General features: G+C 42.0%; 1 protein-coding gene across 18 annotated transcripts in view; it reads left to right on the forward strand.

The window, feature by feature from the left end:
- LOC135097250 (uncharacterized) overlaps window positions 1-20,048 on the forward strand; it is a 76,189-nt gene that overhangs the window by 23,252 nt on the left and 32,889 nt on the right. For 17 of the 18 annotated variants that reach the window (XR_010265515.1, XR_010265506.1, XR_010265503.1 and 14 more), the window contains one exon: window positions 18,760-18,912. The exons of the other annotated variant lie outside the window; for it this stretch is intronic. Coding sequence is in view for 2 of the 17 variants with exons in the window: in XM_063999051.1 (XP_063855121.1) it covers window positions 18,760-18,912 (153 nt within the window). In the remaining 15 variants the exon portion in view is untranslated. The remainder of the gene's footprint in view (window positions 1-18,759; window positions 18,913-20,048) is intronic. 18 annotated transcript variants of the gene reach the window in all.

Consider the following 20,048-nt stretch of genomic DNA (forward strand, 5'->3'; position numbering starts at 1 on the left):
AACTCACCCCATGAATCTGAAATCACAGGGCTGCTGCTGATGAGAAGCATTGCTTTTCATAAACACGTAGTAACGTAGTATCATGGGAAGGATTTGCAGCATTTTCCAGGAAGCGTGTGCTCGGTGTACTGACAGGTCGTGCTGGTGAATTAGTGACTGCCACTCTTGAATAACTTGTGCAACATGACGACATGAGAACGTAGAAGTGCTCTCTCTCTCTCTCTCTCTCTCTCTCTCTCTCTCTCTCTCTCTCTCTCTCTCTCTCTCTCTCTCTCTCTCTCTCTCTCTCTCTCTCTTTCATTGCGTGGCGTCTTAGGTGTTCTATTTTTCCGTGGCGGGAAGAAGGATGTGAACACGCTCATTATTGAGAAACGTTTTGCATCCTGGCATGTCAAATTGTTGTTATGAAACACACACACACACACACACACACACACACACACACACACACACACACACACACACACTGAACAACAACAATAACAACAACAACATAATTGAAGGGGATGATATTGGTGTAATAATACTCACGGTACAAACAAAGGTACGAATATTGGAGCCAATTACGTTAATTATGGCGCTCGCTGTTTCCTATTTGCTTAGGAATGAGGTAAACATTTATAATTCTCAGCGCATCAATCAAATTTGTGAGACATTATTTTTTCTTTTGTGTGTGTGTGTGTGTGTGTGTGTGTGTGTGTGTGTGTGTGTGTCTAAGGAGAGGACACAAATACTACAGTGATGAATAGCTCAACGCGGCGCGAGGCGGGAGGGAGAGAGAGAGAGAGAGAGAGAGAGAGAGAGAGAGAGAGAGAGAGAGAGAGAGAGAGAGAGAGAGAGAGAGAGAGAGAGAGAGAGAATATGTATTTTTTTCAAGCAGACGTGTTTTAGACAGAATTGTGTAACACCATCCACTAATTAATGCGAATTACCACGCGGGGAATCACTGCCAAGCTTCACTCACAGTGCTATTCCATTTTTCCACATTTGGTTCCTTGTTTTTTTTTTCAGATTTCGTTATTTTTCATCCTTGTACCTTTTTATTCATTTTTTTTCTATTTTTGTTTTAACTAATATTTCATTATCCGTATTCCTTTCTTTCTTTTCACAATTTTCCAAGCAAACTCATCATGCCTACACTCCTTTCTTTCTCACCACTACCCCGCGCCCCTCATCCCTTCCGCCCTCCTGCAGCAAGCCTCTAGCAACTTTCTCCGCAGCCCACCGATGTCCACTCACGCTGATTGAGGTGCGCGCATTCCAGGCCGCTGAAGGATGGTAATGAGAGAGGGGAGGGGCGTGGGGAGGAGGAGGAGGAGGAGGAGGAGGAGAAGGTGGGGAGGATTTTTTTTGAGTAGTGAGCTTATCTCTTGGTCAGAGTACACCTGGCCGCGTGTTTAAGTTAAGGTCCAATTAGCATTAATCAGGTGAGGGAGATGAAGAGGGATGCCGCCTGCCGTCTTTGCTTTTAACTTTACCCCAACACTAGAGAGAGAGAGAGAGAGAGAGAGAGAGAGAGAGAGAGAGAGAGAGAGAGAGAGAGAGAGAGAGAGAGAGATGGAGATTAGGGAGGTGGACAGAATAGAGATGCATCAAATCACCTGACTAACGAGGCATAAATCAAGGTATGCGCTCTCTCTCTCTCTCTCTCTCTCTCTCTCTCTCTCTCTCTCTCTCTCTCTCTCTCTCTCTCTCTCTCTCTCTCTCTCTCTCTCTCTCTCTCTCTCTCTCTCTCTCTCTCTCTCTCTCTCTCTCTCTCTCTCTCTCTCTCTCTCTCTCTCTCTCTCTCTCTCTCTAATTGAAGGAGAGAGAGAGACGTTTCGCTCCCACTTCCTTTGCTATAAGGTTTATTTTCCAATACTTCGATCATACGGTTTATTTTCCTATAACTTTCAATAAGGTTGTTTTTCGGGTAGCTTTATTTATTTTCCCCTACTTCGATCATACGGTTAATTTTCCTATACTTTCCATAAGGTACATTTTAAAGTACCTATATTAATGTTCCCATACTTCGATCATTCAGTTTATTTTCCCTTAGCTTCCAATAAGGCTCATTCTCGAGTAATTTGGTAATAAATATGCGAATAATAAAATATGCGAAGAAGAAACAAAGGAAAACTGGCCATGCAAAAAACGTGATTCCCTCTCTCTCGCTCTGTCTCTGCCAAGGCAGCAGGTGGTCACGAAAATACGTGCATTGCTCACATGATGGCCGCCGCACACGGCGGTGTTGTTATTTACTTGTCCTGATAGCTTAATCTAACCTAACCTAACCTAACCTAACCTAACCTAACCTATCCTAATCTAATCTAACCTAACCTAATCTAACCTAACCTAACCTAACCTAATCTAACCTAACCTAACCTAACCTAATCTAACCTAACCTACCCTACCCTACCCTACCCTACCCTACCCTAACCTACCCTAACCTAATCTAACCTAACCTAACCTAACCTAAACTAACCTAACCTACCCTAACCTAATCTAACCTAACCTAACCTACCCTAACCTAACCTAACCTAAGCTAACCTAACCTAACCTATTCTAGCCTAACCTACCCTTTTCCCCCCTCCCCCTCCCAAGACAGCACTCCCTCCTCCCTCCCGGCTGTCTTCCCTCCCCCCTCCCCCTCCCACCTAACCTATCCCCTCCCCCCTCCCCCTCCCCCTCCCACCTAACCTATCCCCTCCCCCTCCCCCTCCCCCCTCCCCGGGCAGCCGACTGCCCTGTGGGGCCGGCTGCCCCCCTCAGTCAGGGAAGTACTCCAGCAGGGCGGAGTACACCACCAGGGTGAGGGACAGGGTCTGTGCAATGGCGAGCAGGTTGTCCCACAGGCCGTGGGACAACCTGCTTCCAGCCCTGCCCCTCCCCTGGCGAGCCTTCCCTGGCTGGGGGAGTTGGCGCTGTGGTGGGGGGAAGGGGCCACCACTCCCTTCCCCACTCCTCGGAGGACGAGCCCCGCTCCCTCGTCCTCCGCGGGGGTCGTGGCGCTCCTGGCCTCCTTTTGCCCCTCCTCCGGGCTGGGGGCCGAGACCCACAGGCCCAGGCTATCCTTCCCCGGGCTGGCCGCCACCACCTGGCCAGCCTCAGGGGCGGGTCCGGCCTCCTTCCCCGGGCTGGCCGCCACCACCTGGCCAGCCTCAGGGGAGGGGCCGACCTCGTGTCCCAGGCTGGCCGCCACCACCTGGCCAGCCTCTGGGGCGGGGCAGGCCTCGTGCCCTGGGCTGGCCGCCACCACCTGGCCAGCCTCAGGGGCGTGGCCGGCCTCGTGCCCCGGGCTGGCCACCACCACCTGGCCAGCCTCTGGGGCGGGGCCGGCCTCCTGCCCCGCCTCTGGGACGCGGACAGCCTGGTCCTCTTGGGGGGCTTGGGGCGGCTGCCCACTCTCTTGCTGTTGCAAAAGAGCACGGGGCAGCCCTGCCCCTGCCCCCGTGGACACCCAGACCTCCGGCCAGGCTGAAGTACAAAACGGCGTGACGCCCCGCCGTAGTGTACTTCAGTCCGGCCAGGAGGTCCCTCAGGGGCAGGTCCTGACAGAAGACTGTTGCGCCTCCTGCCAGGCAGTGCACCCTGATGGGTGTCTCCTGGTCCAAGGCGGCCAGCTTGTCCATATTCAGGCTGGCCGCCTGATCCGACACGAGGGGCTTCGCCCCCCTCGGCCCCTTGCCGGAAGGTAAAGGAGGCCAGAGAGCGCCTCCCCCTCCCACAGCAGCCCCCTGAGCGGGGGCGGGACAGCCTCACGGCGTCCACGCCACACTCGCCCAGGAGGCTCAGCCGTGCCTCCACTGACAGTCGACTGCTTTTTCCTCCCATCCTAGTTCTCATGAAATTAAAAATGTACCTTGGTTCAGTTTTGGCTGAGTGGCGAAAAGTAGGATGGTGGTGAACAGACCGCCTGAGAGAGAGAGAGAGAGAGAGAGAGAGAGAGAGAGAGAGAGAGAGAGAGAGAGAGAGAGAGAGAGAGAGAGAGGTTGATTGATATTGATTGATTGATATATTTTGTTTGCCTTTTGTAACATTAATGCATTTCTGCATTTCATACACAGTTCAATACGTAAGGCCAGGTCCATCAAGCCGAAGCTTTTATACAGACCTGAATAAAGAATGACACAAGTAGCGCAAATGTTTACACCCTGACTTGTTCCTATTTGAGCCGCCATTTTGCACATGATAGAGGTAATAATAGACTACTTGTTTTGTTGTTTGCAGCACATGACACAATAATGAGAGATGGAGTGTATAGTATGCTATACTGTGCCACATATATGTTCACATACGTGAACTTGGCGAACACAAACACAGGTAGACACACTTACATAGATACCCACAAACATACATACCACAACATATAACTGCATACATACACACATTCATATGTACATGCACAGACACACACACTCACACATATGCAACCTGTATGCGAACATACGTACAGCATGATGCATACATGCGGCCACACAATACACGCACACACACACACACACACACACACACACACACACACACACACACACACACACACACACACACACACACACACACACACACACACACACACACACACACACACACACACACATGGCCACATACAAACCTGTGCACATACATACACATACTCATATACATACATAACAAATGTATGCATGGTTACATACATACTTTGCCGTAACATATGTTATATTAGCCAAAGTTTTCTATTAATGATATCATTGTTGGTGATGTACATACACACGTCCACAAGATGTGCACACCTGACATGTGTGTCTGTGTATCAACACATAACAGAACATGATTCACAGACATTGCTATGGTTAGCATTCATAGTTTAGAAGTAAGAAACATTTCACTTTGCTTTTAAACAAATTGATAGAGGTTAGTGATTTAATATCGTGCGGGAGGCTGTTCCACTCCCTGACGCCGCGCACACTCACACTTCTCTGTTCGTGGACAGTCCTACAGAGAGGAAGTTTGAGGTCATCTGGCCTTCTATTGTTATTAATATTATTGGATAGTAATTTATAAGATGTATTATTGGGATATATGTAAATTGATTTGAAAAGAAATATACAAGTTTGCAAGAATATTATATCGGGGACTTTCAAAAGGTTGTGTTCACAAAATAGAGGATTAGTATGATCGTACCGTTTTTTTCTATGAAACATTACTCTCGTTATTTTTTTGTGCGCAACAAATAACCCATCTAAGAGTGTTTTAAAAGCTCCCCCTGAAATTGCCGAACAGTTTATTACATGTGGATAAACAGTAGACATATATATTAATTTCAGACATTGGACAGTTATATTGTTTGTAATTTTGTACAAGACACCAGTTATTTGTGACAATTTACTACAGAGTTGATGTAGGTGTTGTTTTCATGTTAATCTATCATCTATTATTAAGCAAAGAAATTTTATGCAATTAACTTTACTCAAGAAATTGTGTTTTATCTTTATATTAATATTAACTTCATTTACGGTTGTCAGACAAGACATCATCTAGAAAGTTTTAAACACGTTGCTAGTTATCCAGTCAGATACCTTAATTAATTGATGATTTAAAGTATTAACCATTTCCTCCATATTTTGTCCCTGGACGTGTACATAATTTTGCATGTCATTTGTCCAAATGTGACCTATTAAAGTGGCAGACCTGTCAGTCACTCTAGTTGGTTTTATAATTATTTGAGAGAAGCTGTAACATTGAAACATGTTAATGTATGTTGTGGCATTTTCATTGATATGTAACAAATTGACATTAGAATCCCCCATTACATAACATTTCATCTTTAAATTCGATAAAACTTGTAAAATTTCTTCCATAGACTCAAGAAAATCAGTGAATGTTGAGTTGGGAGTCTATATACCATACCAATTATAAATTTAATTGTTTTTAAGACTTTTATGAATAATGCCTCAATATGTGGTGATTGCAAACAAGCATCATCAATAATCAAAGCCAGAAGATCACCAGTAGAGCGGCCTTGACGGAACCCATACTGGCGATCAGATAGAAGGTTGTGAAGTGATAGATGTTTAAGAATCTTCCTGTTGAGGATAGATTCAAAAACTTTAGATAAGCAGGAAATTAAAGCAATAGGACGGTAGTTTGAGGGATTAGAACGGTCACCCTTTTTAGGAACAGGTTGAATGTGGGCAAACTTCCAGCAAGAAGGAAAGGTAGATGTTGACAGACAGAGCTGAAAGAGTTTGACTAGGCAAGGTGCAAGCACGGAGGCACAGTTTCGGAGAACAATAGGAGGGACCCCATCAGGTCCATAAGCCTACTGGCTCTTCTCTATCCTCTATCCTCCTACTTTCTCTATCCTCATTTTCGATCCAAAGCTGGATGCTGCGTTTATGTGCGCAATGACTTAACCTGCTCTCGTGCCCACACTCTTGAATCTTCCGAGTTTTCCACCATCTGGCTACGACTACAGAGTCACTCTCATACTAAATTTATCTGTGCTGTATACCTCTCACCTAACTCCTCTGATTATAAGAAATTCTTTGACTACTTAACTTCCAAAGTGGAGCACATTCTGACCCTCTTCCCTTTTGCAGAGATCTCCATTTTAATGAGTGTTATGTACAAGGAAATGAATGAATACCTAGAGATGCCAGTAGAGGAAGGAAAAGAGATAGCGGAAAAAAAATGCGACATATGTAAATGAGAGTGCTTAAGAATATTCAGTTTGTGTAAATTGAATTGAAAGGAGATGAGATGATGATGAGCACGTAAGTTCTGTGTGTTTGTGTTTTGTTGTCTTCCTTCTGATTAGCTGTTAAGTAGGTCGGTGTGTGTGTGTGTGTGTGTGTGTGTGTGTGTGTGTGTGTGTGTGTTATGTAAGAGGGGACTCTGGAATAGGAAAAAAGCGTTATCCAAAATTTAAGAATAAGTATCTTGAAACCTCCCTTTTGAAACAGTTCATGTCAAGGGAATAGGAAATGCAGAAGTATGGAGGGAATTTCAGTGTGTGTGTGTGTGTGTGTGTGTGTGTGTGTGTGTGTGTGTGTGTACGTGCGCGCGCGCGTGTGTGTGTGTGTGTGTGTGTGTGTGTGTGTGTGTGTGTGTGTGTGTGTGTGTGTGTGTGTACGTGCGCGTGTGTGTCATTAGTCATGTACTACTTCGAACCCAAATAAGTGACAAGAATAAGTTATTGTCGTAGATCTGGGTAGACTGTTTAATCATCCACTGTAGTCATATTTTTATTCTGACTAACAGTTGGCGAACGCATAAAGTACGATAATTGTCAGCAGAAGTGAGTGAGTTACAGACTACTATTATGATTAGTAAGGAATGAACAATAAACACATATATCTAGTGAAGGGAAGGCCTGAACGCAGCCAGTCTCTGCACCGAATTAGGTAATGTTGGAGGCTGTCAGTGTGCGAGGCTGGCGAGGACCAAGGACACGGCGCAGGGGGGTGCCATCTATCATGTGCGTCTTGAATGGGAGCGGGAAAATACGTGCTGAGGTGGGATGGAAGCTGAGAGGGGAAGATGGAGGTGGTGGTGGTGGTTGTAGAGAACGGAAGTATAAAAGAAAATAACTTGCCATTAAAAGTAATTAAAGGAAAATATTATGTATTGTTACGTTGAAGTATATCGAGTATAACACACACACACACACACACACACACACACACACACACACACACACATGCTAACACACACACACACATGCTAAATGCACAGCGAGAAATTCTCTCTCTCTCTCTCTCTCTCTCTCTCTCTCTCTCTCTCTCTCTCTCTCTCTCTCTCTCTCTCTCTCTCTCTCTCTCTCTCTCTCTCTCTCTCTCTCTCTCTCTCTCTCTCTCTCTCTCTCTCTCTCTCTCTCTCTCTCTCTCTCTCTCTCTCTCTCTCTCTCTCTCTCTCTCTCTCTCTCTCTCTCTCTCTCTCTCTCTCTCTCTCTCTCTCTCTCTCTCTCTCTCTCTCTCTCTCTCTCTCTCTCTCTCCTGTCCGCCACAAAGCACACAAACAGTGACAAGGAAGTCACAACAGTCAGTCACGACCGCTGTATTATTTCAACATAAAGTTTCCTAGCTTGTGATTTCATTTCCTTGTGTGGCCCCACTTCTTGCCAAGACCCCTGCGGTAGAAAGCCTGACGCGGCAACACACACTCACAACCTCAACACACTGACCTCCCAGTAGGTGATCCGTGAGTCATGCCTGGACCGCAGCGTGTTGGAGGCTATCCGTGTTGGTGTCACTCTCTTTGAAGCTCGTTAACCCACACATTAACCCACACGTTATCATTACTTCAACCTCTTCCATCTTCTTCCCGTCTTCTCCTTCTCTTTCCTTTCTTCTCTTCAGGTTTTGTCTTATTTTTTTCATCTTCTCTTCATCTTTTTTTTCACGTTCATTTGTTTTCTTTTACATTATTCCATATTTTTATTTATCATTCGCTAATGAACTTTTTCTTTCTTTTATTTTTTCTGCCCACTTTTTTTTCTCTCTCTTCTCGCGATGTTCCACCCAATTATTCTATCGTTTTCCTCTCTCTCTTGTCTTGCCTCCTCCAGCCTCCTCCTCTCTGTGGTACTCTTCTTCATCCCTCTTGAGCCTCGCAATTCCTCTTCCCACTAAATACCTTCCCCTAAGACCCATAAACTCTGTGATTTCCCTTGAACTTTCCTTAACTCCTCGTAAACTTTTCCCCAAAGCTCATTACACTTTGGTATATTTCCCCTACACTCTCCCCCAAATACCCCCTGACTGAGCCTACGCCCAAAATCCCCATAGATATCTTTATTCTACACTGGATCCCCGCACTAACTTTCCGCAGACTTCCTAACACCTTCTGCTCGTTTCCTCTCTCTCTCTCTCTTAGTGAGTCCCTATAACTTTTATTTGTTCCAGACTGGCTCCAAAGTTTTCCACAAATTTCCATAGAGGTTTTCCGGGGTTCTTGTGCTCCTTTCCTTCGTGTGGGGGGCGTCCTTCACGTCCCCGGCACATCAAGGGCCTTTCATGATCCCACGCAGGACTCGCCATCCTTTTTCTTTGTTCACACTTGACAATTAACGGAATTGATGAGTTTCCTTCCTTTATTCGAAGTTAGATCACAGTCTTTTTTTTCTTCTTTCTGATAGATTATGCATTTTCTCTCATATTCGTACATAAGTCATGCAATATTTCAGCTCTTTTTTTCTTTTTATCATATTTTCTTCACGCCTTTTTCTCTCCTTTAATGGAAAATTTGTCTTGCAGTTTTCATTCTTCCCTAGCAATGGAATAAGTAGTTTTGTTTATCATTTTTATTCGTAAATGAGCGATGCATGCTTGTAGCTCTGTAGACCACATTCTACAGAACTACAAGGAGGAAGAGAGAAGCAAGGAAAGAAGGAATAGAGGCGTGAGTGGCTTGGTGGATGAATGGAAACATGGAAGGAGAGAACGGGGAAGAGGGAAAAAGAGAAGAAGCAGGAGAGTAGATGTGATGCATTAACTCTGAGTGAATGAAGGTCTGCAACGTGATGGAGGGAGGCAAGCGGGAGGGACGTGGGAGGGGAAGGGAAGGAGGGAGGGAGGAAGAAAGAAGGGGCGGGAGATGAAGAAAGAGAGATGGAAGATAGGGAGAGGGATGAGAGAAAAGCATTCGTCTTATTTTGATTAATTTTATCTTCATTGGGTGTTGTTAAAGTTTTCAAGAACGTTTTCATGATTCCAGTGGTAAAAAAAAAAAAAAAAAGGTTTTTGCTTCATTAATTGAGGAAAAACTGAAAAAAAAACTAATATTAATGATGACTAAAAAAATATTCCTTATGAGAGAGCAACGCGTTTCAGAATACTAGACTTCTTTTTATTTTTTTATTTATTTATTTTTTTACTTTCATATATTTCTTTATTTTTATTTATTTATTTATTTATTTTATTTTTTGGCTTTACTTATGCTTTTTGACACTTAAATTTTTTGTCTGGTTTCTGTGTCCGATGTTGACGATGATTTATTCCCTGTACAGCGCAGTGTGTTCTTAACAGTAAGCAGTGACTTACAATATAAGGCACGCATATGTTATTCACAATATCACAACGGAAAAAGATGCGACCTTTCTCTCCCTTTCGTTTTCACTGTTACTCTTGGCAATCGAGTTTATTGTTGCTTCTTTTCATGCCATTGTACGCTGGATATTACCTTGTCTTGTGTTGCTTTATCTCTTGACCTATCATAGTTCCTACTACTCTCACCCCTTCCCGCCACCACCACTACTTCCTCCTCCTCCTCCTCCTCCTCCTCCTCCTCCTCCTCCTCTTCCTCCTCCTTCACTTCCTCCTCCACCGTGCTGTACTCCGTCCTTTTCTCCCTCTCACTGTTTTTTTTTTTTTTTTTTTGTCAGTATCTCTTAGTTCAGTAGATATCTATGGTATTTCTTGTTTGCATGTGTTTCTAGGTATCTATGTATTTTCCTTTTCTTCATCTTTCTTCATCCTCTTGTCAAGGTTTTTTTTTTTTCTGTGTATTGCTATATTTTTTTTCTTTTTTTTATCATCCGCTCTCTTTTGTTACGTCATTGTGATTTATGTATATGTTTTATGTATTATCATGTATTCCCTCCCTTCTTCTGTCATGGTATCAGTTCTTCTCATGTATCTCTAATGCATTCCTGTATAAATCATCATTTTTTTTTTCATCCCCATTTTTTTTTCATCCCCATTTTTTTTTTTTTCATTTTTCCCTATCTTCATATATCATCGTTATTTCAACCCTTTTTTTTTTTCTCTCTCTTCCAACCTCTTTTCTTCTCTTCTTTCAAGATTCCCCTTATTTTTCTTCTACAATTTTCTTTTCTCCTCGTATCATAATCTCCTTACATGTATTACTACGTATTCTTTCCTATGTATTTCACACTCTTTTCCCTCTAATCTTGGCACCTGCTCTGTCCATGTATTCCTACTTATTCCAATTTTCTTCTTAATATCTGCCCCTCATATATATTGCCACTTATTTATATATTTATTTTTTGTTTATCTTCTAATCTTAGAATCCGCTCTTCCTATGTTATACTCTTCCTATGTATTCCTATTATTCATATGTATTTCCCATTCTTTTCTCCTCTTTCATAATCCTAGTGTCTGCTCTTCCTGTTTATTCTTATTTATTCCTATATGTTCTTCTTTCGTTGACTTGCTCCTCATCCTCCTCCTTGTAATCCTAATTTCTCCTTTTCTTATTTTTTTTTTTTTTTTTTTTTTTTTTTTTTTATGTAGGAAGGATACTGGCCAAGGGCAACAAAAATCTAATAAAAAAAATGCCCACTGAAATGCCAGTCCCTAAAAGGGTCAAAGCAGTGGTCAAAAATTGGTGGATAAGTGTCTTGAAACCTCCCTCTTGAAGGAATTCAAGTCATAGGAAGGTGGAAATACAGAAGCAGGCAAGGAGTTCCAGAGTTTACCAGAGAAAGGGATGAATGATTGAGAATACTGGTTAACTCTTGCGTTAGAGAGGTGGACAGAATAGGAGTGAGAGAAAGAAGAAAGTCTTGTGCAGCGAGGCCGCGGAAGGAGGGGAGGCATGCAGTTAGCAAGATCAGAAGAGCAGTTAGCATGAAAATAGCGGTAGAAGACAGCTAGAGATGCAACATTGCGGCGGTGAGAGAGAGGCTGAAGACAGTCAGTTAGAGGAGAGGAGTTGATGAGACGAAAAGCTTTTGATTCCACCCTGTCTAGAACAGCAGTATGAGTGGAACCCCCCCAGACATGTGAAGCATACTCCATACATGGACGGATAAGGCCCTTGTACAGAGTTAGCAGCTGCGGGGGTGAGAAAAACTGGCGGAGACGTCTCAGAACACCTAACTTCATGGAAGCTGTTTTAGCTAGAGATGAGATGTGAAGTTTCCAGTTCAGATTATAAGTAAAGGACAGACCGAGGATGTTCAGTGTAGAAGAGGGGGATAGTTGAGTGTCATTGAAGAAGAGGGGATAGTTGTCTGGAAGATTGTGTCGAGTTGATAGATGGAGGAATTGAGTTTTTGAGGCATTGAACAATTACCAAGTTTGCTCTGCCCCAATCAGAAATTTTAGAAAGATCAGAAGTCAGGCGTTCTGTGGCTTCCCCTGCGTGATATGTTTACCTCCTGAAGGGTTGGACGTCTATGAAAAGACGTGGAAAAGTGCAGGGTGGTATCATCAGCATAGGAGTGGATAGGACAAGAAGTTTGTTTTAGAAGATCATTAATGAATAATAAGAAGAGAGTGGGTGACAAGACAGAACCCTGAGGAACACCACTGTTAATAGATTTAGGAGAAGAACAGTGACCGTCTACCACAGCAGCAATAGAACGGTCAGAAAGGAAACTTGAGATGAAGTTACAGAGAGAAGGATAGAAACCGTAGGAGGGTAGTTTGGAAATCAAAGCTTTGTGCCAGACTCTATCAAAGGCTTTTGATATGTCCAAGGCAACAGCAAAAGTTTCACCAAAGTCTCTAAAAGAGGATGACCAAGACTCAGTAAGGAAAGCCAGAAGATCACCAGTCGAGCGGCCTTGACGGAACCCATACTGGCGATCAGATAGAAGGTTGTGAAGTGATAGATGTTTAAGAATCTTCCTGTTGAGGATAGATTCAAAAACTTTAGATAAGCAGGAAATTAAAGCAATAGGACGGTAGTTTGAGGGATTAGAGCGGTCACCCTTTTTAGGAACAGGTTGAATGTAGGCAAACTTCCAGCAAGAAGGAAAGGTAGATGTTGACAGACAGAGCTGAAAGAGTTTGACTAGGCAAGGTGCAAGCACGGAGGCACAGTTTCGGAGAACAATAGGAGGGACCCCATCAGGTCCATAAGCCTTCTGAGGGTTTAGGCCAGCGAGGGCATGGAAAACATCATTACGAAGAATTTTAATACGAGGCATGAAGTAGTCAGAGGGTGGAGGAGAGGGAGGAACAAGCCCAGAATCGTCCAAGGTAGAGTTTTTAGCAAAGGTTTGAGCAAAGAGTTCAGCTTTAGAAATAGATGTGATAGCAGTGGTGCCATCTGGTTGAAGTAGAGGAGGGAAAGAAGAAGAAGCAAAGTTATTGGAGATATTTTTGGCTAGATGCCAGAAATCACGAGGGGAGTTAGATCTTGAAAGGTTTTGACATTTTCTGTTAATGAAGGAGTTTTTGGCTAGTTGGAGAACAGACTTGGCATGGTTCCGGGCAGAAATATAAAGTGCATGAGATTCTGGTGAAGGAAGGCTTAAGTACCTTTTGTGGGCCACCTCTCTATCATGTATAGCACGAGAACAAGCTGTGTTAAACCAAGGTTTAGAAGGTTTAGGACGAGAAAAAGAGTGTGAGGAATGTACGCCTCCATGCCAGACACTATCACCTCTGTTATGCGCTCAGCACACAAAGACGGGTCTCTGACACGGAAGCAGTAGTCATTCCAAGGAAAATCAGCAAAATACCGCCTCAGGTCCCTCCAACTAGCAGAGGCAAAACGCCAGAGGCACCTTCGCTTAGGGGGATCCTGAGGAGGGATTGGAGTGATAGGACAAGATAAAGATATGAGATTGTGATCGGAGGAGCCCAACGGAGAAGAAAGGGTGACAGCATAAGCAGAAGGATTAGAGGTCAGGAAAAGGTCAAGAATGTTGGGCGTATCTCCAAGACGGTCAGGAATACGAGTAGGGTGTTGCACCAATTGCTCTAGGTCATGGAGGATAGCAAAGTTGTAGGCTAGTTCACCAGGATGGTCAGTGAAGGGAGAGGAAAGCCAAAGCTGGTGGTGAACATTGAAGTCTCCAAGAATGGAGATCTCTGCAAAAGGGAAGAGGGTCAGAATGTGCTCCACTTTGGAAGTTAAGTAGTCAAAGAATTTCTTATAGTCAGAGGAGTTAGGAGAGAGGTATACAGCACAGATAAATTTAGTATGAGAATGACTCTGTAGTCGTAGCCAGATGGTGGAAAACTCGGAAGATTCAAGAGCGTGGGCACGAGAGCAGGTTAAGTCATTGCGCACATAAACGCAGCATCCAGCTTTGGATCGAAAATGAGGATAGAGAAAGTAGGAGGGAACAGAAAAGGGGCTACTGTCAGTTGCCTCAGACACCTGAGTTTCAGTGAGGAAAAGAAGATGAGGTTTAGAAGAGGAGAGGTGGTGTTCTACAGATTGAAAATTGTTCCTACTGTTCATGTTTATTCCGTTTTTGTTCCCTTTGCTCCCGTTACATTCAGGGACTACAAAACTAATTACGTAGTCTCTCTCTCTCTCTCTCTCTCCTCTCTCTCTCTCTCTCTCTCTCTCTCTCTCTCTCTCTCTCTCTCTCTCTCTCTCTCTCTCTCTCTCTCTCTCTCCGGTCACTCACAATCTGCAGGTTCACAGGTACACATTTTTTCATCACATTTTCAACAGCTCGGCACTCTCTCCCGCCGCAGCAGGGATAGAAAAATCTACAAAAAATCATATCTGTACTGGAAGTTTCAAAGGGTGGGGGATGGCAGGGAGAAGTAGAAGGAAAAAGGTGGTGGTGGCGGTGCTAGCAGCAGCAGCAGCAGTGGTTGTATTAGAAAAGGAGGAGGAGGAGGAGGAGGAGGAGGACGAAGACGAGGAGAAGGAGGAGGAAAAGGAGAAGGAAAAGGAGGAGAAGGAGGAGGAAGAAGAAGAAGAAGAAGAAGAAGAAGAAGAAGAAGAAGAAGAAGAAGAAGAAGAAGAAGAAGAAGAAGAAGAGCTTGAGGGTTTGGGAGGGAGCAGATAAGGTTGAGAAATTTAAATATGCGGTAGAAGAAAGAATTTTTATAATAACAAAAGACGATTTTCTAAAAAATACTCGAATTATTCGTATATTTGATATTTCTATTCAATTATTATTTATATTATTTTTTTCTTTATCTTTGGAGCAGCTTTGTTATTTGAAATAAATTGATTTTATCTTCTAGTCATTTCTTGCTTGCTTGCTTGTTATACAGTGTGGACTTCACATCATCGCCACGTCATGCAGTGTCTCATGATGCCCTCTGTGTGTGTGTGTGTGTGTGTGTGTGTGTGTGTGTGTGTGTGTGTGTGTGTGTTAGAGAAAGTACAACATAGTAGCGAGTCTTTTTGTTTCTATAAACATGAAAATTGCCTATATAGAAATTTAAGTGAAGATAAACAAAGGAAAAATTTCAAGAGGCTTGATATTAACTGCAGGTGAGGTTTCACTTACTTGTTTTTCCTGTGTTAAGAATCGTTAGCACATATTGATAATGTGCCGAGAGTTTCCTAATGTGCCCCAAATGAGAAGGACTACATCAGAGCGGCGATTATGCGACCCTCAACACGGTAATTCCCTCAGTGTTGAGTCCACCAAACTCTCAGTAATATTTGTCGATTTAGGAACACTGACGCAAATATTCAGATAAGAAAAGTAATTATTCTGAAGTAAATGTTTTTATTTTTTCGAAGGGGAGATTTAGGTTTTGTGAATTAGATATAAATGAAAGATAAATGTTACACTGTGATCATGATTGATGTTCTGTGGTAAACGACAATATAACTAACTGTGTGACGCTTTTATTTTTTTCATGTATTTAATGATTATTTGCCGATTTCATTTCAGTGTCCATATATTGATGAATTAGTGCTGACAGAAAATTACATCACACTACATAATATTCCATAGTATATACGTGAAAAAAATGCGAAGATTTTCAATAGTAAATATTAGCTGGCTAATGATTTTATCAATGGAGACATCATTGTATACATCTTTTCACCATCAACAACACTGAACACTCTCACACTAAGTACATCACTTGAGCAAACTTTAATAATGTTACTGAGTGAAGCAAAGTAAATACACACACACACACACACACACACACACACACACACACACAAATAAATATGTAAATAAATAGATAAATAAGTAAATAAAATAAATAATAAAAATAGTAATAATAATAATAATAATGATAATAATAATAATAATAATAATAATAATAATAATAATAATAATAATAATAATAATAATAATAATAATTAAAAGAATAAGTCGATTACTGCAATTGTGAGTTGTGTCCTTCATAATTGCAAGCTTACACCTGGACATTCATTTAAGGTCGAGGCCGCTAGCTGAGTGGACGAGCGTGAGGATGAATACAACATTATGATTAAATTTGGGTGAAGATAATGCAGAACAACATTAACGCCACTATTAATTTCATCAGTGTTCGTTTGCATCCATCAACATTGCGCAATACGTGGTGAGTGTTGCTTTACGAGGCGGACTGGGAGTGAATCTGAGAGCAGGAAGTGCTGGGAGGATTAGTGTGTGTGTGTGTGTGTGTGTGTGTGTGTGTGTCTTATCTTTACCTATTATCTTTCCTGTTTCTTTTTTTTTCTCTTCCTTCTCTTCTTGTCTTATATGTTTTATCTTTACTTATCATCTGTCCTCCTTCTCTTCCTTTTTTTTCTTCCAATTCCTTTTTTTTTTTCTTCCTTCTCTTCCTGCTTCTTTTCTTTCCCCTCATTTTTTTTTTCCGTTCTTCTTTCTCCTCCTCCCTTTTCGTCTCCTCCAGTTCTTCCTTCTATTCTTCTTGTTCCTCATCCCCATTTACATCAAATTTTGCCATCTGTTATTCCTCCCCTTCTTTCTCCTTTTGTTCTCCTCCAATTCTTCCTTTTGTTCTTCCTCTTCCTCCTCCCTTTTGTCCTTCTTCAGTTCTTCCTTTTGTTCTTCCACATTCCTCCTCCTGCCTTCTCTCCTCCAGTTCTTCCTTCTGTTTTTTTTTTTTCTTTTCCTCTCTCCTTTTTCTCCTTTTCCAGTTTTCCTTCTGTTCTTCCTCTTCCTCTTCCTCCTCCTCTCTTTTCTCCCTCCTCATTTCTTTTCTCCAACTACCTCATTCATTCTTTGTACCGTCACCCATCTGTTTCACCAGCTGTCCGCCTTTTCCCTTGTCCATTCTTTACCACCACTATTTACCATCACCACCACCCCCAACCACCACCTCCACCACCACCACCGCCGCCGCCGCCGCCGCCGCCGCCGCCGCCGCCAGTCACGAGCCATTTGTACTACATCTAATGTTTTTATTCGGTGAAATTAAATTAATCTTAAGTAATAACATGCCAGAGTGGAACTGCTTGTCTGTTGCTGCTGAAATTCTCTCTCTCTCTCTCTCTCTCTCTCTCTCTCTCTCTCTCTCTCTCTCTCTCTCTCTCTCTCTCTCTCTCTCTCTCTGAAGTAAAGCTGTGTGTTTACGAGGCAATCAAGGTGAAGGAAGACTTTGAGAGCTCAACCACAAAGCTTAACTCCCAGTGTCCCCTTTGCGAGAGAGAGAGAGAGAGAGAGAGAGAGAGAGAGAGAGAGAGAGAGAGAGAGAGAGAGAGAGAGAGAGAGAGAGAGAGAGAGAGAGAGAAGAAAGGGGAAGACAAGGGTAGATGCAAGAATGACACACGTGCGATTCCAAGGGCGAGATTATAACAGTGAAGAAGGCAGGATTAGTGTGAAGACTCTGGCAGCTGGAAGGGAGAGGTGGAGGGAGAGATGGGAGGAAGAGGTGGAGGGAGAAGTGGAAGGAAGAGGTGGAAGGAAGAGGAGGAAGGGGAGGTGAGAGGGAGAGGCTGAGTGAGAGTTTGAGTGAAAGCTGAAATGGGAAGTTGAGAGAGAGAGAGAGAGAGAGAGAGAGAGAGAGAGAGAGAGAGAGAGAGAGAGAGAGAGAGAGAGAGAGAGAGAGAAAGAGAGAGGCTGGTAGACAAATAAACAGATATTAGCAAACAGCCAAACATATCCCCCCACACCACACACACACACACACACACACACACACACACACACACACACACACACACACACATAAATGCACAAGACTTCATAGCAGACGAAAGACACAACAGAAAGGGACAGAGAGACACACACACAGACAGACAGACAGACAGGACTCATAAGAAGACAGATTGCATTAACCGTATCACACGTCCCGCCTAGCTTTCCCTTCCCTAATATATCATGTTCCTCATGTTTACCATCCTTTGCCTTTAATATATGGTGATGCTTCTCCTTCCTCACCTCCCTCCTCCCATCCATCTCTCTTACTTCCTCACTCTTACTCTCATCATGTCAATCTTCCTTTACTTTATTATTTGTGTACTTGTGTCATTTTTGCTCTTATATATCCAACAGTTTTTTTTTATTTATTTCCCTTCCAGGTATTATTTTATTTATTTAGCTTTTATTTCATTTTCGTGTTCCTTTTTTTTCAGTGCGTAAAAGTTTAATACATATTTGTTTTTTTATTCGAATTAAATTTAGATTTCCCTGAAATTATTAACCTTTTGGCCTCAGTTTATATATATATATATATATATATATATATATATATATATATATATATATATATATATATATATATATATATATATATATATATATATATATATATATATATATATATATATATATAGTTCATCATCCCATAAACATTTGTAGCGACACAACCTCAGCAACATCCCCCTTCTATTTCCACCTTTCCTATCTTTAAGTACCATCTCAGCTGCAGGTCCTCCCATCCTAATACCTTTTTCTAACACTTTCTAACTAAACTTTGTAACACTGTAACATTCTCGCTAACGTTTCTGACACATTCAACATTCTACCTCCTTCTCATAATATATTCTAACCTTGTAACATTCTAATATTGTAACATTTTAACTCTTTCCTAACACATCCCAACTCCTTCTCCTAACACATTTTAACTAAACTTTTTTTAACATTCTGACATTCTAACAAACTTTCCTTATTTATTCCCCTTTTCATAATGCACTCTAACTTCTTTTGCTTTTGTTCTGCAGGCGCCATGTTCGACCAGGATTCCAGGGTGATCCAGAGCGCCTTCCTGCACGCCATCCAGCACTACAGTCAAAACACCGCGGGCAGGAGGCTTCAGCTTCACGCCTTTGTGGGCATCATCAGTATGGCGGATGCCTTCAAGATCTCTAGACTGAGTGAGTGTTCTGCTTACCCCCGTTTTCTTTGTCTTTCTGTCTCTTCTGCTGTTTCTGTTTCTCTAAATGTACGTTTTTTTTTTTTTTCGAGTTTCTTTCTTTTTTTTCCAGTTTGCTTCCAGTGTATATATTTTATTTCATTTTTTTTTCATTGGTATGTTTGTTTCCTTTCTCACTCTCGTATTTCACTTTCTTGAAGGCAAAACACTTTGTTATCGTGTAAGTTTTTTTTTTTTATGTCATAACATTTCTATCTATTCATAGTACTTCTTTTATTTTTTTCACTTTTTATGTATATTTTTTTCTATATTTTTTCTTCCTGGTTGTTTTCCTTACTACAGTAATATACTCGATGTCTTTGTCTTTTTGAAGTGTGTGTGTGTGTGTGTGTGTGTGTGTGTGTGTGTGTGTGTGTGTGTGTGTGTGTGTGTGTGTGTGTTGTTAATATCCACTTCCATTTGTTTCCCAGGTTGTGTAACTATTTTTTTCTTTCAGTGTGATGTCGTGCGCTCTGTTCCTTTCCATTCATCGCGCTGCGTTTTCCTCTCCCAAGCTTTGGCTCACGCTAAAGCCGCAGATACATTTAGATTTCTTTGTATTCTATACTAATGAAACACCACTATTGCCTTTTGCTTTGTTGTTGCTGTTGTTGTTGTTGTTGTTGTTGTTGTTGTTGTAGAAATAGGATAATGGCCATTGAATGTCTTACTGTTCATTATGTTGTGATGCTTCGAACTTGCTGAAACTTAAACACATGATTTGATCTTTTAAGTTGTGGTGAAACTTTGAATTTGTTGAAGTCAGTTGAAGATTACACACTGGGATATTCTAATAGTGACGACATTCTGAAATGTTGACTTTGTCAGACTTAAACACCTAAAAGATATAGACTGTGATGAAACTTTGAACTTTTGGACCTTATCACACACATTGAAAAATACTACACGTTTTTTATTTATTGTAATAAAATTTTGAACATTTCGAACTTAACACAGCCTCACTTTTAAGAAACTAGATTCTAATGGAACTTTAAACTTATCGCACGTAACTCAACAGCCATCATTCTTAAGTATCCAAATTGTAAGAAAACTTTGATGAAATTTTGTACTCAGTACATCTATATACTTAAGAAACCA

Source organism: Scylla paramamosain, unplaced genomic scaffold (assembly GCF_035594125.1).
Source record: "Scylla paramamosain isolate STU-SP2022 unplaced genomic scaffold, ASM3559412v1 Contig15, whole genome shotgun sequence".
NCBI lineage: Eukaryota > Metazoa > Arthropoda > Malacostraca > Decapoda > Portunidae > Scylla > Scylla paramamosain.